The 24,952-nt window shown below is 42.4% G+C and overlaps 1 protein-coding gene across 1 annotated transcript; it reads right to left on the reverse strand.

Moving 5' to 3' along the window:
* Positions 1-944: 944 nt before the first annotated feature.
* strn4 (striatin, calmodulin binding protein 4) lies at positions 945-24,757 on the reverse strand. The gene is made up of 18 exons (XM_086125327.1): positions 24,273-24,757; positions 15,346-15,449; positions 15,124-15,200; positions 14,911-14,989; positions 13,344-13,526; positions 12,919-13,096; positions 11,014-11,170; positions 10,411-10,506; positions 10,030-10,148; positions 9,746-9,921; positions 8,657-8,704; positions 7,773-7,894; positions 7,521-7,688; positions 7,305-7,445; positions 7,119-7,217; positions 6,952-7,038; positions 5,944-6,133; positions 945-5,171 (listed from the first exon to the last, which is right to left on the reverse strand). The coding sequence occupies exons 1-17, from the start codon at positions 24,591-24,593 to the stop codon at positions 5,964-5,966; spliced, it is 2,325 nt and encodes a 774-aa protein (XP_085981453.1). The 5' UTR covers positions 24,594-24,757; the 3' UTR covers positions 945-5,171; positions 5,944-5,963.
* Between the last annotated feature and the right edge of the window lie 195 nt (positions 24,758-24,952).

Below are 24,952 nucleotides of genomic sequence, written 5' to 3' on the forward strand. Positions count from 1 at the left end.
AACTCCACACTGGAAAAACACACCCAATCTCCTCCTTCTCCTCCTTACGTCCCTCCGTTAAAATGCATTTCCTTTTCTTGTTTCCACCCTTTCCCTCCTCTTGACACACTTCAGCCAGCACTTTCTCAAGACACACCAATGGCCAAAGAGAAAAGCAGCACCACACCTCACCCTACTTAACGACACTTGTTTCTGTGGTTGGTTCGGGGAGGTCCAAAACATCAGCCACACCTGACATTCAATAGAACGAAATACTCACACCAACTTTTGATTGTCATTTTAGCAATAATCATCTTAAAAACATGTTCATTTTTGTCATGTCAAAATTACGTGTTTCAAATACTTCTTGAGGAGCTAAGGAGTTAAAAATATCTTATTCAACACGTCAATAATCAGTTATTCACCATGTTTGTAATCTAAAATATTTTCATGCCTGAAACGAAGAAGCTATAAATCTGAGGCGGGAAAAAAAATCCAATGACTTGCACTGTATCTTCTGTCATGTAAACATTAGCAAAGAAATAATTCAACCCAAAGGAGGACTGGGATTAAACAAGGAAACATGTAAATTCAAATTATTTGTTGTAAGGTTCGAATTGGGACTTTAAAAAAAAAAGGTAAATCACCCATGATGTTTGCAAACTGAAATGTGTCTGATACATACTTGGTGAATTACAAACCACACCATTCACACTCACTCCGATGGAAAATTTGGAGTCCTCAATAAATCGAACATGCATGTTTTTAGAACGTGGTGTATACCTGGAGAAAAGGGTCTGCAAACACCGGGGGAACATGCACACTCCATACAGCAAGGTACCAGAATTAAATTGTGCAGATGCAGGTGATTCTTTTGACTGTACTGGTATTACCATAACTGTGTAAAATTTGAGTTGCTTTAGTAATTGCAAACGGCAAGGCAAAGAATGATGATATATACACAGTTACTGTACAAAATCATTTTTTATCCTTTTATCTTAATGACATACAACAAGCGACCCATCCAAAAAAAAACAACCAAAAAAAAAACAGTCATTTGATACAAGCTAGAATGCAGTTCAAAAATAGATAAATCAAAATTAATAAAAGCAGGTCTCTTATCCCTTGTAGTTCGAGGAAATTGTTTGAATAGAGCTTAATGATGTACAAAGTATCACACAGTGATAAATTGCGAATAAAAATAAAAATACAATGGGTCATTTACCTTGGCCTCTGACTGATAACACATTTTTGGGCATTTTGTTGAGTTTTTTTTTTTTTTTGCACTACGCACTTCTTTTAAATTAAGTTGTAAAATGTCATTAGCAATTATAAGCAAGTCCTACGCCAAGTAAGAGAGGATGATTAACTTATGCCTTGACAGAATTCTTCGCGTTCAGAGTCAAAGCAGACGCAAGAAAACAAAAAGATGCTAGATATTGACAGCAAGTCTACAACCATTTTCATTTTTTGCTACGCATCTGAGTGATTTGCACTCAGACGGAGCTCGTTTTGGCCTTGAGCTAACCATCCTTTTGCTATCGTCTGCATTTTGGTCGCGTGTGAGCTGGAGCCCAACCAAAGTGATCACAAATTACAGGGCACCCTTTAGCAAAACTCACAGGCTAGTTGTTGTTAATTGACATTTGTTAGTCCAGATTAAAGTTTTGTTTACTTGGCTGCCTTGTTTATTTTAAAAAAAGGGGCTGTCAAAAGACCTTTCACAGGAACCTGCACAAATGACTGGAAACACTAATACACGCGGCAGGGCAGCAGTTGGCATTGCTCTTATCTGAATTTAAAATCTCGCATAAACTAATAATTAAACTCCGGTTACAATAGTTCAATTTATGTTGAAAAAGAGTCATTATCTTGATCATTGTCACTGCTTCATCAACGGTCCGCGACTGTTTTGGTTGTGACTGAACAACTTTTTCATTCGTTTTCTGAAAATAATAATACTTTTAGGTTGGAAAAAAAGTGGAAAAGGTTAAGGGAGAATGGCAAAACACAAAAATGCTTCATATAAAGATCAGCCATTCTAAGAGGTCCCGCTACGGTAGTTGATGTAGTCGCATGTCGCTTTTTTCCAGTTTTTCAATGTAGGTTATAAAGGATAAACCCAGAGATCTGAATGCTGGAGACCTCATGATGATGAGAAAAAAATAATAATAAAGTGACCGTAAAGGTACCCTGTTATCTTAAGAGTTGCAAGTGGGACAACTTTTGTCACAATTTATTTTCAGTCATTACTTGGATGGGCATAACAATGAATTCTGATTGTTCAGATCTGATGTCAAAAGAACCCCCACCATATCAGGCATGGCAAGTTGAGCCAGACACATCATACTGCTGGCATTGGGCAGAATCCTCGTAAACTCCAAAACATTCCCTTTTCGGTTAAAAAAAATAAAAAATAAAATCACAATTGTTCAGCCATTAGTATTGCATCCTCAAAGAGAGTAGGCTATTTTGAATCATTTAGATTGGTCAATAATTTTCAAAAATAACAGATCCACGACCAACCGTACCAGTTTATGAAGTAATATGAAATTGACCGAATTTGAACAAAGGTTTCCGCCCAACATTGACAATATGGCAACTACTATGAAGAGTGAAAAGCGTTCAAAGATTCGCCCATTCCATTAAAAATATTTAGACATAATTGATTAATCCATTTCCCCATAATTAAACAATTAATATGAAAATGCCCATCCCTATGAGGTATTAAACCAAAAGTTGTTTTTGAATCATAAATACAACCCTACGGAAAACTGTTCTCCATGACGGGTTAGGGCTTCCCCTGACAAATACCAGAACACAGTGGTCAGACACTTTAGGGCTCTGATCAACAGTTACTAAGTTAAACTGACATTCTTACAAAGCACCTCAGCTCCCAAACGACGCTTTCTATGTGTAGTGATAAACGTGACAGATTCAAAACGATCGTTTCATTCCCCCTCTGAGCTGTTTCTCCTGGGCATGCCTAACGTGCCACGGTGCAAATTCATGTGCGCCATAACAAGAACAAGAGGGAATCTCAGGAGGGTGTCCTGCTCTTTTTTGTGGGGGGGGGGGGGGGGGGGGTCTGAATGCAGAACGCCCACAAATAGACATTCCACGGGGGGCGGACGGGCGGGACAAAGGATCTCTCTTGCACTCACACATGCCACCGAGGAGAAATTTAGAAAAGTCAACATTGTGAAATGCATGGCAAGTTAACGAAGTGATTCAACAGTGACGCGTCAACACTGCAAGTCTTACTCTACCACGCGCCAAAAAAAATTAAAAATCCCTGAACTAACGCAAGCTTTCATAGCACCATGATTTCACTCGTGCGTACGCATGCACACACACTCCTCTGTACAGTAAAAAGCAGCAAATAACCCAATTTGCTGGGAACGCCCAGATTGGCCTCAAACCGCACTCCCCAACCTTTAACTGTGTTCTCACCTTACTGATATACAAGAGCACTGTCAGCCTTAAAGAAGAACTAAACCCAATTATTTATAAAGCAAGAATACATTGTCTGCACCAGCGCTAGTCAAAATACAGCACTGTAATCAATATTATGTGAATGGAGTATAAATTTAACAGAATTATTCATCAACATAAGGAGGCCGCGACACCACATTGGGCCTAATCATTACCAGCTAGTCATGATGTGACGCCATGTGTGATCAGAGCGATACCTGCAACCAGGATGCTCCATTGAACTGTGTCGGCCAACAGGCTCTCGAAAGCGAAGAATTTTGCAAGCTGGTCTGTCCCCAAATCAATTGTATCTTATATTACCCATTACTAAACATTATAAAGTTTAGAAAATAGTTTGTGGAAACAAATGCATAAAGGCTCATGAACGCTTCGGAGCCATACGTCATGGTTGTCGCCTCAACATTGAGTGTTTTTTTTTTTCTTCAAGGCAATAACTTGAGAAAATAGTTAGGTTAGATGCATTTAAAAACATATTTCTGTCAAGGAAACGTCAGCTGCCTCGTGGCTCGAGGAGCTTTGAAAAAGTGTTTGGGGAAGATGATGTAACCAAAGTCATTTGCTTTTTGGAAGTATCTATGGCTTTGTTGTCTAGTCGGCGATCACCATATTCCACCAGTTTAATCAACGACAGAGTATCAAATTAGCGATTGAACATGAATTTCGTGGTGGTGTGTTGATGTTCATGCGCAATACTATATGATAGCAATACAAAGTATATTACTAACTTGAACGATGCAATGTTTAGTAACCTCAAGCAAGATGCTGTTTTTGGGACTTACTGAAAACTACTGATTTGGAGCAACTAACTGAGTTTGTACTAACTCTGGGTGGTTCTTCTATTAAATAAAGCTGCATAATAAATCGAGCAAATAGGTCACATTCTTGCAAATCTGAAAGAAATGGCAGCCCCCAGAAGCGATTACGCAAGAGCAGATGCATTGTTTTGATGCACATTTTTTGAAAAACTACTTGAAACGGCACCTGACAAGCAAAACTTTGAACGTCTTGGGTTCAGTTCCACTTTAAATATAGACAAATTCACATTCCATACAACACCTATACAGTGAAAATGGGTCGTGGCCAAGTTGAAATTAAAGCTATTAAGTTGAAACATTGGCATGTTGAACATTGTCGGACCTTGAGGAAAAAAAAAGCAACAACCCCCCCCGAATGCACCACATACTCCTCATTGAGTCTTTGGAATGTGACACATACAGACATGTTCCCCCGATTAGCTGACCAACATCCCACTGGTCAGCCACACGAGATTTACACTTTGCATTTATACGGCATGCACGAGTCTAATTGGTGGTTCTCCTTAAAACATGAGCAGTAATTCATAGAGCTCGAGTGCACATGCCACCTTGACATAACAATCGGTAGACTCGGAATTAAAAAAAAAAAAGAAAAGAAAAACAAAAGCGGAAAAGCGTATTGTAGTGTAGAAATGATTTTTTTTTTAAGCCGCAGATAGGAGCTTCTAGAGTTACAAAACAAAGCAGTGTGGTTTGTATAACAAGAAGTCACTGAGGCATAAAACAGTGAGGAAGTGAGGGGAGGTGACGTCCTGTGACAATAACCCAGCCAGTGGGATGCAGGACAACAGTGTGTGTGTGTGTGTGTGTGTTTTCACGCGCTTGTGTGTATGAAGGGGAAATTGTGTCCATTGTAGTCTCTTTCGGCACAGTCGAGGGTGTCTGAAAAAGAAAAAAAGGGAAACATGGTCACATTTAAGGTATGTTGGTGCTCCACTGAAGTGATTGTGGAGCGTGATGTGCGGGCTCCCACTCGTGGTACGTGAAAGAATCACTGCGTAAGTACAGTTAAGTGTTATTATTTTTCAATCTCCAAGAAGTGTTTGTCTTTACACGTTTTTTTTTACTACAATTATTTTATTCTTTCAAGTTTTTGGCGATACAAGCCGTGTAACTGCTGATGCTTTGCTTTGACGTGTGAGCAAAAAATTGAGATACAAGTGGGAGTAACTGACAGCCAATTGAACTCATTGAACAGCAAGCAGCAGTTTGCAGTACAGTGAACTATTCCTCAAGCAGTTTATTGCCACAATCAGTTGAACCATGAGTTAAACTGGGGAAAAAAAGGGGAAAAAAACGGGTCTCTTCGACGCCAAACTCTTCAACGTTTGTCTGAATGTGTAGAGTTGAACAATGAATCCAACTGAAATCGTCATCCCATTGGAGTTATTCAAGTCACACAGGCTGCAATTTGGGGGGGAACTCAATTTCATGTTGATGATGCTTTGAATAAGGTTTTTTTGTGGGGGGGAGGGGGTGGGGGTTGTAATTGATGTAAAAGTTTGAGAACCCTTGCTACATAGAAAAGTTTCGGACTGATTTTTCAAATGAAGCTGGAAGTAGAAACAAGATATTTTCAGCAGTATTCCTCCACATAGTTTGCAATAAATATGATGAATCGTGAAAAGTCTCGCACACGCCGCTCCGGCCTCACCAGATGGAACCGCGGTACGATCAGACAAAGATCTTGGCGAGTGCGTCGGCGCCTGCGCTGGCGATGAAGGGCTGCGAACTGTGGAAGGCCACGTCGTGAATAGCCTCATCATGCTTCTTCCTGTGTGCCGTGATCTCCTGCACGCACGTCCTGTTGTCGAGCATCCACAGGCGCACGGAGCAGTCGTGGCCTGCAGGAGGGGGAAATCATATTTACCAATAAGGAATAGGGAAGCTCAAATTCATCCAAGGGCGGAAATTTGCTTGATCTATGCAAAAGATAACAAGAATATGGATTCATATGTTCGATCAAAGCGCCACAGTGGTCGACTGGTGAGCACAAGTTTGGTTTACACTGGTGGTGGTTAGAAATTAAACACAACAAACTCGAACGAGTATTTAAATGCATGATTGTGCAACTTTTTTGCTAGAGAATAAAGGCTAGAGAGGCAGGCAGGGACAACAGTGTCCCGGTGCAGGCTTGCGCACAGAGAAACACAATTAGGGGGTGATAACAAAATGGGACCAACTTTATTAAAAAGGTACTATACGCATCGGAGCTTTTGAGATTGCTCATCACCTCACTGTCTGAAGTGACAAGAGTTCAGCAAGTAGCAAAACAAGTGACTGTACACTGTCGCTGACAACCTTCTTTTTTTTTTATATCATCCTCCAACCCCACTATATTAAGTGGCATGGTTGTAACATTTATTCAATCACGTCGCAACACCAGATATATTTTTAGTATACAAAACATTGGTTTGCAGTATCAGCCATACAAAGCAGGAAATTAGCGGTATCGGTTGAAATTTCTCATATTGTGCATCACTAGTGCAAAGGCAATTATTTTGTCAGTGAATAATACTGACTGCTTGACTTCCACTAACCACACAATATAAATTACAAGTTATTTAAATATTGAGTCACAAGCTGAATTTCAATGAAAGGAACTGTGGATGTGGGATAAAGTAAATGTTATAGCAATGTTACTGATTTGGTTGCAACTCACTGCCAGAGATGAGGTAAGTGCCTTTCGGATCTGTTGTGAGACATGTAACTGCATCCAAGTGGGCCACCATAGAATGGACCACTTTACCTATAGAAAAAAAAGGAGAATACTGACATCCTCTAGCAGCCCGCGAAACACTAGCCCATTAGAGGGAGAAATGCGGGTACCAGTCTTGTTGTCTAGGAAGCGGATGGTGCGGTTCTCGTGTGCGGTGATGGAGAGGGCCTCAGATGGGTGACTCACCACACGGTTAATTAGTTCACTTCCTGCAAAGGACAATAAACAACCATATGTCAGATGCGTGACAACATCTTGATACAGTTCATTAAGTGGGGCAAGCGTCTTGGACGTACCATCCTTGGTCTGCGTCTCGAGTGCTGTGATGCTCTGCTCCGTGTTGAGATCATAGAGCAGGGTTTCGCCTGCGTCAAACGACACCACCACCTGGTTGGGGTCAGAAGCCACGAAGGCCACCGATGTGGGCGTCCCGTGTTCTGACAAGACGGCGAGAGTGTGAGGTATTACATGTGTAAACAACGGAAAAGCTCAAGTAACAAGCCTGTACCTACCTCTCTCCTTATTGATGACAGACAGGCAGGGGGCAGAGCTCCGCGGGTCCCAGATGCGAATGGTGCCGTCCGCTGAGCACGAGGCCAACCGATGGTGGACAGTGGAATATGTGAGACCCCACACGCTGTCCTCATGACCTGCCAGCACGCTGCTCTCTATACCAGGATCTAATTAAGGTGACACAACATGCCGTTGATATTACAGCTCATTTAAGGTAGCTGGTGACCATCCTGCGCAGCTGACTCACTGACCGTAGTTGTCGTAAGGATCTACATTGAAGTCTGGCATCTTCCAACACCTTACGCTTCCATCCAGGCCTCCACTATAGCAGGATTCTCCATCTTCTCCCATAGTCAGTGACAAAACAGCGCCACTGGATGAAGAGTTTAACGTGTAAGATTCATTGAACCACCTTTCTGAATCAATATGCTATTCAGTAGTGGCATAGCACTGTAAGGGGCAGGGTGAGCAGGAGCTCACTTGACTAGAGATATGAAGTGAATCGAGATACAAGATGGTTCGAGTCTCATTCAGCTAGACAAAATAACAGGGTGTGTAAAGTCTGAAAGTCATTCTTGATCCTTTCATTATATCACAAAAGCATGTCACCCAAATAACTGAGGATTATATTAAATCGTGAAAAAATGCTCAATATGAATAAACATCGATATGACGAAACAATCAGTTCCATTTGATGTTCATAAGTGGAATGGTGATCGACTGGCTAGCACAGAGCAGAGGTGTAGGGTTCGATTCCGACTCTGAACTTCCTGTGTGGATGTGGATGTTCTCACGCTGCCTTGTGTGGGTTTTCTCCGGGTACTCCAGTTTCCTCCCACATTCCAAAAAGATGCGTGGAAGATTAATGGAACACACTAAATTGTCCCTAAGTGTGAGTGTAAACGCGAATGGTTATTGCGAATGGTTAGCACGAGTTTGGTTAACACTGGTGTGCCCTGTGATTGGCTGGCAGCCAGTTCAGGATGTACCCCGCCTACTGCCTGAAGAATACTGGGATAGGCTACAGCACGCCGTGACCCTCGTGAGAATAAACAGATCAGATAATGGATGGATGGGTGGATGATGTTCATAATTATTATTGCTCAGTATGGTGCTTGGACATATTTGGACTCACCTGTGCGCTCGAAACGTGTAAATGGGCTCAACGTCTAAAGCAGCATTTCTGTGGAGAAAAACTTTGCTTAACTTGATTCTGTAAGAGGTCACATTTACACTACACACTGCAGATTTCACACTAACATTTCTGTGACATTTACATTAAATAGAGTGGTACTTTGCGATAATTGAAAAAAACTCATTCCTCCCATTGAAATGAATGGATACGATATGATCTGCTAAAGCCTCTGGCCCAAAAGACTATTTTTATGAATATAAAGAGCACTCTAGAATATTTCAAATACAGCAATGTCATAAATAATACAATGTAAAGAATTAAAAGAGCTTTACTGTATTTTTTTCTTCAATTCAATGGACACTGTGCTGCTTTTTTCGGTGTACGTGCCTTGACCACCTGAGGGATGCATAATGCAGATACATCGGCGTACTTGATCCTCATGGTGCTCATTAAGCTGCTACATTAGTCGTATTTGGAGAGGCTAAAAAAAATACACGCTTAAAATATGGGCTTCACATATTTTGACAAAAAAAAAAAATGCCATAAGCATCACATGATTTTGATCAGCTCTGCTAGAATCAGCTACATCCTTAGGTAAACAACTGCCGTAAATAAAATTATTCATGAATACAATCAGTATTTAGTTGGGGTTTTTTGTGTTTGTGAGCAATTATTTTCAGAAGGACGATATTATCCTTCTACATGTGTTGCTCTACCAGGTCTTGAAATATCCGTTGCTTAAACAGTTATAGCGCCTCAACACAGATGGCAGTCATTAGCCTGTCTATGGCATTGTGATTGTTTGTTCGCATTAAGCTACCAAGCTGAAGCTGTGTGGTTGTTTGATTTACACTTTGTGTATCAGAAATTTTTGGTTTTATGTTACAGGAAGAGTCATCTGAGATTGTTCTCTATCTGCCAGACTGCTGCTTGTTGTGACCCGAGCTGAGTCTAACGCCACCGTACAGGGTTTGATTACATTTGTGCTCGAAGGTCAAAGTGAAAACTGGTCTGAAACAACAGCTTTGGGTCACTCGCATCTCAAGGCACCACTGTATTTGATTTTACTGAAGGTCAGGCGGTTCCTACTTCTTGGAATGCATGGCTTTGTTGAGGTTCCATAGTTTTAGTGTTCCATCCTCCGAGGCTGTGAGCAGCACCGCTTGGCTGGGGTGAAACGTCAGCGCACGGATGGCATCGAAGTGGCTGCGAAGCGTGAAACGGGGGTTCCACGTCTTCTTGAACTCCTCTCTGTTATCCTGCATCTGTAACACCCACACGCGCAGTTACATCATTAAAACCGGATCCAGCTCACTGATTCTGAGGGGTTGAAGCGCATCAGGTGTCGCGAAAAGAGCAAATGTGTTAATTACATCCATGGAGAGATCGTTGTCATTGGCGACGGTCAGATCAGCCAGTTCACCCAAGTTCATGTCTCCACCTCCAACTGCATCCATGATGAAGACATCCGAGGAGAAACCCAAGGCGCCACCTGCAGGTTTGGAATGTGGCGTCAGTCCCGCCAACGTCGCAGTTTCAGAAACAGAACAGCAAAATATGGAAAGTGATTCTTGTCTATACCAGGATCCTGTTACCCTCCATCGAGCTAGCTTACTGGAAGCATTTATTTTTGGATGGAGAAGAAACTCTACCCCACAGCATCTTATTTGGGTTTCAAAACTACAAGCATGCATGTGGAAGACTAAGAATGAGAAGCGGAACTCGCCATTTTTTTTTCTGAGGAGAAGTCTTACCTTCGCCCGAGCGAGTTTGTCCTGATAAAGAGGGGGGCGGAGCAGGTTTTGCGGGGAAGTCCGACATCATGCCTTGTAACTTGTTCCTGCGGTTCTCTGAACCCGGCGACAGGAAAGACACACAACATATCCAGTCATGCGGAGAGATGGAAGATGATTTTGAAGTTTGAAGGCCAAACGTAGACCAAAAGATTCAGACTTCATTCTTTCAAATATGGATTCATGTGCGGGAGACAACGTGGACATGTAAAGGCTGCATGCATGATACTTGCACATCATGATACTCATGATGAAATCACCCCAGGAGAGAGAGTAAGAATCAGAAAAAAAGAGAAAAAGAGTGAGAGAGCGAAAGAGAGTCAGAGAGAGAAAACATCTAGTGACAGATGACAGCGACACAGTGCTAGGAGTCACAGACAGAGACAAAGAGAGGCAGTTGGGGAAAGAGGTTGGTTTTATTGACAAGAAGAGATGTGGAAACATAATGAGAAGTAACTCAAAAAAAGTGAGCATGTGGGAAAATGGGGCAGGGGGTGTCAGAAAAGAGCGATACAATGGTGGCAGGGAAGTTGGAAGTGATGGTTTGCTATGGTAGCTGCATACCTAACTCCCGTCCGTCCCCAGAGATCCTGGCCTCTCCCGCCCCCTCCCCATCCTCCCCGGAGCCCAGAAAGTCAAATTCACTGAGGGCGTCTTCTGAGTCATCCTCATCCTCCTCGTCGTCGGGGTCTAGGTCTGTGGTCATAGACTCCGAACCAATCTGAAAGGGAAAAAAGTAAGAATTCCCCCCAACCCCCAAAAAAGATTACATGTGATTACATGCAATAAGATGTTTGGAAATAAAGAACAAAAGGTTTGATTATTGCCGTTTGATTATTTTGGTTAAAATAATGCAGTGGTGCCTTAAGATACAGGTTTAATTTGCTTCATGACCACGGAAGGAAATGCCATTAATCCATTTCACCCCAGCCCCCCACTAAAACACTATTTTTTAAATGAGGGAAAATTGCACGATAATATTGTATTTTAGAAAAGTCAGCACATTAACAATCAACTGCAATGTTAAGAATATAAAGAATGCAGTTCTGCTTACCCATCTCCGCGTAAAGACTTGGGCAGACACTACGGGCTATTTCAAATCTGTTCACGATGCCGTTTCTTGACTAATGCGCGAATTATTTATGTCTTGTGACCTGTTGTAACTGTCATATGCTTGTGCAGGAGTTTTTTGCCTCACTCAAATTATCCTCAAATGAGGGTAGTTCGAGCGTGGGGTTTTTTTTCTCCCCCTCTCCCTCCCTTATTTCTTTCTGACTTTCGGGTTGAGTGAACGCTGGCGCGTTTTGGCTGCCGCTGCTCAACCCGTATTGTTTTGTGTTTTTTGTTATTGTAAAGTGTCCTTGGGTGTCTTGAAAGGCGCTTATAAATAAAATCTATTATTATTATTATTATTATCATGACTTAATGCTGCAATTCAATTTATTGTCTAGCTGCTCGCACATCTTTTCCACATTTGCCCACCAGGAGGCAGTATAATACAGTCAAGCAGACAAACGACCAATAGACTGTACTTGTACTATTATATTTTAAGTGACTCGATAACATGCTGTATTAGGCATTTTTCAGAGAGGATGAAGAATATATGCATGTGAGTAATGTTATGCCATAAATCAAGAGAGTAGATATTATTTGTCGCTTAATAGGTTTTAATCTGTGACTATCAGTGCGGTTTTCCCTTTATGTTAGCATTATGATTGCGGGTCATTCAGATGGCAACACCAGGTTTAATCTGGCCACATACTGCCCACTTTATCCATTCAAATGGAGCTCTTGACAGGCCATGGTCTTGAAATCAAGTGAACGGAGGATGTGTTTAGATTGGCCGCCAGAATTTCTGCCCTCAGCCTGTAGCTCAATTGGCATGTGCAGATTTTTTCGCTTTGCCAGGCAAAGAAATTAAACATGTTAGATATGAATCTCAAGGCCTTGTGAGGCAGAAAATTAACCACACACAGCGAGCTAACCATCTCAGTTAAGTTTTTCTGTAGTGTGTTGCAGGCAGCTCAATGTGCAATTAAAAAAAGAGAAACTTGGAAAGATTTATAGCATACAGTGAAGTGTTTAAACACTTTTTTCTTAATTTTGATTCCATAGTCACCATCTAAAGAAATCTGATTACATAAGAAACAATCAAATGATTTTTAAATACAACTTCAGTAGGAATTTGCCTTTTTCAAAAGTTTTTCCTGTGTGTTTAATGGATCCGTATGAAGTGTGACTTTTTGAGTTAACCAACTGAAATAAAACTGTGGATAACATGCAAGAAATTGCACCTGTATATAACTAGTTGAATATTTTCTCGGCTAGGGATATAGCCAATTTTAGCAGACATGGCCAGCATATTGAGGAGATGTGAAAGGAAAAGAATCGTTTATTGTTGTCAAAATATTACTTTTAAGTGGGTGCCGGTATTATTACTTAACTTTCAAATCAAAAGTGTGATCGCACCTTTACTCGAGACTTTTTGCTCTTGCGAGGGCCATCGATGCAATCTGTTGCCATGCCTTGGAAGTCGTCTTCCTCGTCACTGTCATCTTCATCATCATCCTCACATCCGTGCAGGAAGGGGATCTTATCGAGCACCGAGCCACCGAGACGTTCCTTAGAGCTTTCTTTGCCTGCATTCCTACCGATGGATAAATTAGTCAGCCTCTCCGTAGGTCACTGACTGGACACTTAGCAATGAGATCCAAAACAAATATTCAGATTCAGTTCGGTTTTAATTGACACTGTCAGAAAGGTTAGAACAATGTTTATTATTGTGGGTGTTTAGAACTTCATCATCATCATACTGAGCTGAAAAGCTCAATACCAGTGCAAAGAGGAAAACATCTTGTACGGCTAGGCATGAGCATCTTCCTCTTTAGGCTTACCTCTTAATTTGCTCTTCGATCTGTCTGACCAACAAGGATTCGCCAGCTCGCGTCTCAGGCTCCGGCGAGGATTCGGGTGGCGGCGGCCCGTTGGCCTCAGGGCTGCTCCGCCCGAGCAGGGATCGCACTCGTTTCGAACGCATATCAAGTATGGTGTCCGAGTAGCCCACTTCCTCTAGATATCTATGTTCACAGGAAACAAGACAGCCATCAGAAACACAGCAAGAAATGAATACATCACAGTACATCATAACAATTACACCTAGTGTCAAATATGATACTAGAAGGAGCATTTAGCTGAAGAATGGGCAATGGTGTGATCTGTTGGCGTGACAATGGCATCATTTTCACTTAGCTTTGTGTCCGTGATGTCATCTTTAAAGTCCAAATAGTACAGATTTGTTTAAAGATTGACAGGCAAACTTTAAAATATGGTGCCAGCCTGAATGTCCAGGAGGAGGACTCTAAGGTAAGGCTTCATTCTTCTGTTTCATCATGTGAATTAAAGATGGCTACACCATTTTGTCGCCTCAAATCACAATTGCACCAAGCAGCCTTTCCCAAAATAGTTTTTTAAAATGTCGGAAGCCATTTTTTTTGGTTTTAAATCAAGAATCAAAAAGCAACGTCAATATGAAGGGAGGCCCATCACAAGCCAGTTATCCCTTTGGTCACTTTTGACACTTCCTGCTTACCAGAGTTGATAATCGATTAATAGACAATTAATTGAACATCAAATCAATCAACAACTATTTTGATCAACAATTTATAAGCCATTGTTTAATCATAGCATCCGGACAATTTTAGGTCAAGCAATGGCTATAAACGATTAATCGATTCTCCACATTGTTGTAGATTAATTTGATAATTGAGCATTTTTGACACCTCGAAATAGCTTGTACTTGTATGTATAAACAGTGGGGACAACAGGATCACAGATACATAATCTAAAAATAAAAAAAAATCTGCGTGCAGACTTTTTTTTTTGTTTATTGAACATAAAACATACAGTAATAATTTGACAGAAAATAAGGTAGATAAAATAGTAAAAAGAAAGAAATCAGTCTTCATTCAACACAGTTATTATGTTCAAGGGAGTAGGAAGAAGTAAACGGCTTACACGGCTATGCCGGGAAGCCGAGCAGGGGGAGGGTGGGGGTTAAGAAAGAGAAAGGGGGGGGGGGGGGGGGGGAGACGGACAGGCTACCATAGTCAATTCCGTTGTTGCCATAGTGAAATGGCCTTACAGAATGTACAAACCTTCCATCTCCTCAGGGTCACTGGTAAACGTTCAAATGTAAAGCGGAGTTGAATCGCTGGACATAATGGACAGCACACCACAAAGTTGGACTGGGGGGGCTATTCCTACCTTTAAAAAAGTCACCACTATTCCTTCTGCTATATATTTTTTTTTCTTTTGCTATTTGGCACCCAGTGTGACAAACCCAACACCCTCACCATTGTCTTTGACGTAAATGCTACTCTCAGCATTCATAACAACGAAAAGTTACCAATGATGGCTGATATAGATGAATGAGATGAGATGGTGTGATGACACCAAACTTACTTGCGTAGTAGCTGACGTCCCTCCTTCCACGACATCTGATTGGCTGGCTCGGAATCTGCCTCAGCCGGGCCATTGGGAACTGCAGAGATTGTAAGGATAAATGAAGGACGTGGTTGGGAGAACAGGGACAACATTGCAGCAGCAATGGAGGATACAACAATAGACATGGAGGATGATTTAAAAATAGCAGAAGAGATAAGGACACAAACATACTGGGTTCTGCTTCCATCTCTGGTTTCTTGTCACCTGAACTCAAGTCATTTCCTGTCTTCAGCTTCTGGTGTTTAGACCTGCACACATGCGCAATACACAAGAGAGCCCCATTACAAAAGGATCATTGGCAAGATTGTGTGTAAATCACCCTCTGAAAGTAGACTAGGGCAGTAAACTGTGTGAAACACAGTGAACTTGGACTTCTCTGGCAGCCCGTCTTACCTTTCTTGTTTGAGGGCATATTCCAACATTTTAATCCGCCTTACTAGGTCCTGTTTCATGTTCTCTTGTCCTTTCCGCTCACCTTGCAGGAATGCTACCTGAGCCTGAAAACACACAGGAACGCATTAGGGGATTTGTCCCAGCAGCCGCAGCATACATTTACACACATTTTGGGTACAATTGAATCACATGAGATCCAATGCAAGAGCTGAATCAAAAACTCTGCCATTATAAAAATAATAATGCTTTCAGTTTTGATTTATTCACTCAAGAATTATTAATTCAACAACAGAATTGTATCTAGACTTGGGAGGGCACAGACTTAAGCGTTTGTCTAGACATGAACCATTGCTCAGACAGTTTTTGGCCTTTTCTTGCAAGCAATGACGTGAGTGTGTGAGCGTGCGTTCCCTCCAGTTTAATAATGACACTTCCTAAGACCACTTCATTTCTTTTCTTTCATTATGTTTCATATATACTCTACAGTGATTTGCATTTTTCTTTGATCAAAAACACGTAATTAAATTGTGGTTGGTTTTTGGGTCAGAAACAGATTCATTACACTCGACATTGCAATGTAGTATTTTCTAAATACAGGCTGGGGGGGGGGGGGGGGACATGAGTGCTACTGCTATTAAAAAATAAGCACTGCATCAGTTATTTTTCAGTGTAGAACTTGGTAACTGCGAAGAGGCCATGATCAAACACAAAAAGATGACAAGGTTGCCAAAGGCGACTTATGAGAACTGAGTGAGTACATGTTGAGTAGAGGGTTGTGGAAGACAGCTTTTATTTTTAAACTTGTCCTAACCAAGCCCTCAGTGCGCAGCTGCGCGAGAGGGGAAAACAAGAAACACCGGCCAGATTCAAATGGCTGTGCACGTTTAGGACACATCCTTCCTTTATGCACTTCCTTTCTCTTTTTCCGTCAATTTCCTTCCTCGGGGAGCAGATTAAAAAAAAAAAAAAACCTTACCTTGAGAAAAAAAGTGGTCACCAACCCAACATGTGTCAACCAATAAAAAAAAAAAAGGCCGGATGGAATACTGTACAACGTTCACCGCAAACTAAACAATACATTTTTTAAAAATTTCAAGAGTCGGCCAAACGAGAACATGAATACCATATATTTATTCCACCAGACACCCTCCACCACTTGTTTACCATCCTGCATAATATAACATAAAAGTACAGGTTACGTTACAATCAACTCAAATGAAGCGGATAACATTAGTATCGACTGGCATTGAATCGTTTAAAAATAATAATAATAATTGAAGAAAGCGATGTCATTTTCGGCCTATGTTGAAATCTGAAGTTTGGTTCCCAAAGTACACAATTGGATCTCTCAAGAACATTTCTTTCAACACATTTTATGGATGAGTGAGTTATGTTCCAAATAATAAAGAACCTGCACAATTTGGTTGGAGGTTTGCTCCATGATGTCATTTTTTTGGGAACAATTTGAGGTATTTCAACATTTCCCTCACTGTCTGAGCAACTAATGGAGTCATCGTAAAATGTCGTTTCAGGCATATGCAGAAAGTATCCATGAAGCTGTACAATTGGCCTTGGCGCAGATCTGCCCTCCATAGAGTGCGAGTGAAGCTCATGATGATGTATCTCTAATCACGGACGACACATCATCCTCCAGCAGATTAAGGAGCCACATAAAGCAAGTACAAGCAGGTAGGCATGCACAGTAGTGTTGTGTTTGTGCCCCTGCTTAGAACAAACACATTTAGAGGCCTTCCCCTGCCCCCACATGCATAGTCACTTCTGGAAGAAGTAGAACAATCTCAAAACATGGTCTCATGAGACAACCACTTGGTCTACTTGAGAGGGCAGTAAATCACACTGCACCACACACACACACACACACACACACACACACACACGCGCACACACGCGCACACACACAGTCATGTAACAAACTAGGAGGCCGATTGGAGAATCTGCCAACCAAACTCACTGATGTGGCTGCAGAGTAATCCCACTTAATGCAATGTGATTTTCTATGCTTATTGCAGACTTTTGGAGATAATTGTCTAAGCCAACTCGTAAACACTGGCAACGTGATCATACACAGATACCTATTTATTTGTTTTAGGCCAGACATGTCCTTGGGGTATTACCCAAGAACCTCGAGTACAATATTAACTCATTCACTCCCAAAGACGTTTTTAAACGTCTTTCCAGACTTGGTCTAGAATTGGCATGGTACTGAATGAGTTAAATGCTGTGGTCGATGATAGCAGCTCGGCTAGATGAGCATTTCCAAATGCACCAAACCACAACGATGAGGCAATTTGTAGGAAAAAATGGCAAAATCATGAGATGTTCTTCCATATTCAAATAAGTCAGTAAACGGGTTCTACAATGGCTGACTGACACAGATACAAATGTTGTGCTAAATTCCAAGCAACTACCGGTAAATTGTAAAACCATAAACCTAACTGGTGTCAGACCACGAGATCGTTGAGCAGGAAAAAAAGGTTGTGATTTTGAAAACATTTAATAACAGATTCATTTAATTAAATAACGCGTAAAAATAATTCTGAACAAATTTAGCAACAGAGCAGCAAGGTCACATTGCAGTTAGCACAGGGTTAGCATTTAATGGTTAGTACGTCTGCCTCACAATTCTTGTGTGGAGTGCCCACCTCCCATAAACTAGTGATGCTACCAATACCAGTATCTGTACTGGTGCAGATACTGCATGTATGTACGGGACTCCTAATCATAACGATGCACTGAAAGTGCAAACCAATACCACCTCAACAGCCTGATATATACCTTAGGTAGGAGCCTTGTTGAGCTATTTCAAGGTACACACGGGGACTAACACTTTTAGCCGGCGACAATTGAGACATTTGGATGTGGTCTCCCAATGCCTTGCAGAGGTATTGCATTGGGACTCTGTATCGTCAGATACTTATATCAATTTACTTGGACTCCTGGATGTCTCTAATTTTAGCACAATTGCGAGACATAATGGCATTCGATCAAATATCATAACTTGGTGGCAGCAAGTAGCAAGTAGTCAAATATCAGCAAGCAACCTGCAGTACAAGAAATGAAACAACCGAGAAAAACTGATAAAAACACACACTTGCTCAACTAAAGGCAGGTCCCAATATATTTTGCAAAACAAATTGATTTGCATAACTTCCAACGTGGGATTCGTCCGTTTTTTTTAGACCAATCCATGAACTCATACCTGCCTAGAAAAAAATAAAGGAAAAAAAAAAACAAGCCGACACCTGCTTGCGCACACAGCGCTACAAGTTCAAACCACACCCTTTGAAGGACCCCAAGGGGCTCAGAACCCGGCACCTTAGCGCATGATGAGGTTGTAGTGAAGTTGGCAAACGACAGAAACACGACGACAATCGTTTATCTTGAGAGGGAAAGAGACGTAATTTTGAGACTTCATATATCTTGAGTGTCATAGCTCCAGAAAACCACAACATGCTTATTATGGAATGTCATAGTATGGCAATGAAAAGACGTCATCCTGTTCTTTCCTTCTACGCCTATGCCCAGATTTTGGTTTCAGTTTGGGACGTGCCTGTTCTTGTTAATGCGTGGGACACGTGCCAGGTCATGGGTGATTCATTGGACGGTAAGAAGAAACGAAGCACTGATCCTTCAAAATAAAATTAAAAAGTTGGGGGGGGGGGGGGGGGGGGTTGTTGAGAAACAAAGGTGAGCAACACATTTGCAAAAAAACATATTCACTGCGACTTTTAAAGTCAACCAGCAGAACCAGCAGGTAGAATATGACCTCTTTGCACTTTGGAAGTCATCGAATCCAAACTGGCTTGAGCCTCGAGTCATTTCTTTTGTGTCATGAGGGTAAAACAAACAAAAGACTCAAATACAAAGGAGCGGCGATGCAAGCAAACCCATCGTGCCACCTGATCTCTCCTTCCTGTGGGCGGGATTTCTTCCACGTGATGCACTACTGCTGCTGCTGATGGCCTGAACAAGGTTTGAAGAAGGCCAAAGCAAAAAAAATAAAAGAGGGTCAAGGGCAGAATTCCTCCTCCACTGGCCACGCTCCATCTCCTCATCCACTCATCCTTGCATCCCGAGAGAGCATCCCAAAAAAAATACAGCGCTGAACTTTTCTGGGCCACTGTGCTTCACTGAAGTGTATGTGTAGTACAGTAATCCCTCGTTTATCGCGGTTAATGGGGGGACCAAAACCACCCGCGATAAACGAAAATCCGCGAAGGAGCGACCAATTAACATGTATATAAAAATAAATAAATAAATTGCCCCACGTGGGCCTTTGCGCTTGAGCAGGGCGCACTAACACACACACACACACACACACACACACACACACACAAGCCAGCGATCCCCCCTGGCTGCAGCAGAGTATTTATGATTAGTCAATTAAGGTTGTTTCGACAATTAAGGATGGAGAGACCTGCTTTTGTTATAAGTCTCTCTCTCTTTATCTCAGCAACACGGCATGCATGCACACACGTGCCCCACGTGGACCTTCCGCGCTTGAGCAGAGTGCGCACACACTAGCACGCATAATAAACAACACTTACACACTAATTTTTGCGGACTTCAAAAAAAACAAACCAAAAAAAACAACCTTTTTTTTTGAATGTTTGAAAAAAATCAGCGATGCACCGAAGCCGCAATAAACGAACCGCGAAATAGCGAGGGATCACTGTATTAGTTCTTAATAAGATGGGAATCATCCACAATAAGACTTGTAGAGGGACGCATGTAAATAAACATACAGAAGAGGAGCGCAGAAGGAAGGCGCATGCCATAAATTGTGTAGTACGTCTGGATCTCGTATGTGTGTCATTGCTGAAAGCACAATCCTATGAATTACTGATGTGCATCCAGGGATCCCCTGAGCCAAGCTAAACAAGAACAGGAATCCTATGGGCCTCCAGAAATCTATTCGTCGCTTGCATTAACGTAAATAGAAAACACATCTCGCATAAGAAAAGGGAAGCGGCTCCCTTCAGTCTGCTTGTGTATTAACTTGAGCTGGGCATGCAATGCAAAAATCCAGATTTTGAATCTGAGTCGGGGCCAATTTGAAGTCTGCAAAGTTATAAACATATGTGCAAGATGTCTATAGTTTTGAGTTTTTTGGAAGCACTTATGGCATATATTGGTAGTTTGGGTCTTATCGATTTCCAGCTTTGTTCTCAACATGGTAGCCAGAATGCTCCCGAACTGCAGAACTAAATGAACTTGGAGCACCTTCATTTTCAGAGTAATTTGTAGTCCAAGCCATGTTTCCTCATCTCCTCCAGTTTGTGTAAGTGAAATAGCTTTAGCGGTCGTTGAACTTTTTCTTCACTCCAGTCAGATGATCTTTGATGAAAGACAAAATCTGACAAGTTTGGCAAAGACTTCTTGTGTATCAGTGAGACAGAAGAACAAGGCCACTACCACCTGTCTCCTCTGGGATGTCCCACCTGGTCCAGTGCGAGGGGGCGGGGGGGGTGTCATTCCTGCCTTGACAGAGAAGACATGCAACCACAGGTGGCCTTCCACATGGGGAGAGGAAAGGGGGGGGGGGGGGGGGGGAAGCCACAGGGTTTTCCTGTCATGGACACAAAAAAAAACTTCCCACGAGTAGTCACGCCGCCGTAAGATGATTGATGGCGCCGACATATAACAGGAAGCTAACATTTGTATTTTACAAGGCATTAATGTTAAGTGCAGCTGACGTGAGCCAACGTATGTTGGCAAGTACAAAAGGCCGGGGGTGAGGCACGCTAACTAGCATGTTGAGTGCTCCGAAACCATAGGCGTGTGGCCATAGGGGTGATTAAATGGAAGCGAGGTCATCTCTGCCTGTGCTCACAGAGGATAGCGCTAATTGTACCCAAGAACACCGCTGGAAAACACGCCATTACAAATTCCATAACAGGCCCGGTTGGTCATGGCGATGGCCTGTTTCTGAGGGCTATTCTCACAACGGCGTCCATAAGGGCGTCGAGCGCAGCATTATTGTTCATCCATATTTTATCAAGCTTCTATTTATACCCACCAAGATAGGAGTGGAGGGCATCCAAGCAGGGTGAGTAAAAGTGTTAAGTAACAATGTGCTGTCACAAGTCCCGGTTGTATAATATTTATGAAGAGCATCAGAATAATGCAAGAAAAATTGATTCAAATATTTTGCACAGTCTCTGCGTGGTTTGTGCAATGCTACGACTCACACACACACCATTTGTGTCATACCTGGGACCTATTGAGCATTTCTTTTCCTGACTGAAAGTCTTTTTTGGTTTGTTTGTTTTTTTGTTTGTTTCTGAGCGTTTCTCCCATCAGTCTCCTCTTCAGGAGGTGAAACGCATTTTCTATTGAGTTAAGGTCTGGTGACTAACAGGGCAAGTCTAAGACCTTCTGATTTTTTCCTCTGTTGAAGTCTTGGAAGGGCAATGGCCCAAAACACACATCTATTTTATCAAGCTGCCCTGATTAGTTTTATACCTTTTTCGGTAAGTTGGAAAAAAACAGTTTTGCAGACTTCATAATTCATTCTTCTGCTACCATCACAAGTTACATCGTCAATAAAGACTAGTGAGCATGTTCCAGAAACAGGTACGCAATGGCATTACCTCCGCCATCCTTCACAGGTGAACTTTTATGTTTTAAGGCATAAGCAGATGCTTTCTTTCTCCATACTTTGGCCTTTCCATCACTTTGGTAGATGGTCATCTCGGTAACATCAGTCCAGCAAACTTTGTTCCAAAACGTTGTGGCTCATCTCTGTTTTTCTTTGTAAAATCCAATCTGGCCTTCTGATTCTTTTCACTGATGAGGTATATTTCTTCTCACAAAGTCTCCTTTGAACAGTGGATCAGTACCTTCACGCTTGCCCTGTGGAACTTGGCAATAATGTCACTGACTGCTGTCTTCGGGTGTTTCTTCACAGCTCTCACAATGTTTCTGTCATCAATTGTTGGTGATATCCTTGGCCGATCGGTTTGATGTCTGTAACTCAGGACATCAGTCGTTTCTTTCTTTTCAGGAGATTCCAAATTGTTGTATTGACTATGCCCAATGTTTGTGCGATAGCTCTGATCAATTTTTCTCTTCTCTCAGCTTCAAAATAGTTTCTCTCCCATAGACAGCACACTGGTGTTCCAGTTTGCGTAACAGCAAATACAGTTTTCACAGGTGAAACTCCACGCCAAAAACAAACACTATCTAACGTTTAAGCAATCAAATCTAAAAGGCAACGACAAAAAGTCATTTGTAGCATGTTTTTTTCTGTTCATTTGAAAAGTGGGTGGCTACAAACAAGTGGTGCTCTGTCCTGAGTTGTTCTCAACATCAAAATAAAAGTATTCGCTGATGGTATAGTGGTACACTCACCTGACTTGTGTGCAGGCAGCGTGGGATCAATTCCCACTCAGTGACTGTGTGGATGTGATGGATGTGAATGGTTGTTTGTCTCTATAGGGGTGTTCACACGGCACACATTTGCTCCGGCGCTGCACCGATGTATTTTGTTGCGATATATTTTGCACCGCAGCAAATTGTGTGGAGCGTTCACACGTACAAAGCCGCTGAGCGTGTCTGCACCGGCACAGCGTCGGTGCAGCCCCACTTGCGTTCACACGGCAGTTTCTGCAGCGGGGCAAAACGATAGAAAACAAATGAGCTGTCGTGTTGGTTCTTTTTAAAACGTACACACAACTCAAGCGACTACTGGACAGGAACGTCCTTCTCCTTCTCGGTCTCCGTGCCTTCTGCTCGAGAGTGACCGCCCCCGAAAACGTAAATCAACGATGACTTGAATGACACTCAGAAAAGCAAACACGTAATGCGCCAAACAGAAAATCAAGAGAGGAAATCACAAAATAAATTATATGGGGAGCGGGGGGTTGTGAACACACAACAAATGAACAAACTACACAAACAACTCCGAGACAGTCCAGTCTTCTACAAAAGGAAAGATGTTACCAGCCAAGTCTTGTGTCGTTATTAAACAAACACATGGCGGAAGTTCGACAGAGCACGAAAGCAACGCATTCTCGCCGTACGTAAACTCTTCACAAGCATTTGCTCTGGAGCAAATTTAACCCAGTTGCGTTCACACGTGCAAATTTACAGCGGTGCTGCTTCGCTAACGAGCATTTGCTCTGGAGCAAATTTTTAAACCACCTCCCTGAGGTGGATCAAATTTGGTCCGGTGTAAGCTGTTTTCCGGGGCTACGCCGGAGCTAATTTGCACGTGTGAACGCTCTACTGGGGCAGCCCCGGCATAGCACCGGACCAAATCTTGCCGTGTGAACACCCCTTGTGTGTCTGGCGACCAATTCAGGGTGTAGTCTGCCTTCTGCCTGAAGTTAGCTGGGATAGGCTAAAGCAACTCCCCGCAACCCTGTTCCGGATAAGCAGTGTTGAAAAAGGATGGATGGATGGATGGATGAGATTAAAGTCGGACTTCTGACCTTTAGTTTCGTGTTCATCTTGTGATCCGAAACCAAAATGTATTGAGTACCAAACAAAAAACAAAGAAACTGACCTTGCCATTTCAATACTTTTAAACACGCCTGTACATACCCAAAGTACTCTTATTTTGCAGGGTTCAGTGATTGTGCACATTCAGACTGTCATTCTATTAGTTTTGTGTATGTTTGACAGGGAAACTGCCAGATTATATTTGTTTTGTGGGAAAATGGTTTATATCACACGAAGAGGTCCTTTATGCAGAGTTTTATTGCCTAAATCACGATGGGGCAGCAGCTCAGATTAACGTTAGCCTTTTAGCATGTTGTGATCTGATTGACTGAGTGTAAAGGATATTGAACTGTATTGTTTCCCAAAACAGCGGCAAAAAGGTAGAATTAATGTTATGGTGTAGTATGGTTCAATTCATGTCAACAGTCTAAATGCAGGGGGTCAATAATAAAAACACTTACACGAAGTTCGTCTCTTTCCGCCTCCCAGCGGTATTTCTCGGCCTGGAAGCGTCCCCACTCGTACTGGATGAAGTGCAGGATCCCGGGAAGAGTCATTCCCGAATCGGCGTCCTGCTGTGATTCGCGGAAGTGTGCCGATCCGGGCATGGCCCCGACCACCGCCGCTGCCGCCGCGGCTGCTGCTGCCATACCCCCAGTAGCGGCTACTGGTGTTGACTGCCCCGGTGCTGCTGCTTTGGGCCCGTTTGGGTTGCGCCCCACTCCGCCGCTGCCGCCTCCAAAGTTCGGGTTTGGTCCTCCACCGGATCTGTCCGCCTCCATTTTAACCGTTCAACCCTGCGCCAGGTTAAGAACGGGGAAACGGGCGAAGTGTACAAACAATAACAATGATAAATCGCCAGTGCCCTCCTTGCAACGCAACCGCACTTCGTTGTAGGCTGCCTCCTTTCTTCCCTTTCTCACACGCACGGAGCAAAATAACTACGCCGTCGGTAAAATACTACACATCCGCTTTTTAACCGTCACGATAAAACACATTTGAATCGCTTATTAGTCACACAAGTGTAGTTTTAGGTCGTGGGTGCACCAATTTCATCATAATACTTCATCCTGTGCCTTAAATTAACTTCAGACTCAGCACAGCTTTGAATTATCCCCATATGAAATGTAAACATTTTAAT

This window comes from Hippocampus guttulatus, chromosome 12 (assembly GCF_054856545.1).
Source record: "Hippocampus guttulatus isolate MCC_2025c chromosome 12, RoL_Hgut_1.0, whole genome shotgun sequence".
Taxonomy (NCBI): Eukaryota; Metazoa; Chordata; class Actinopteri; order Syngnathiformes; family Syngnathidae; genus Hippocampus; species Hippocampus guttulatus.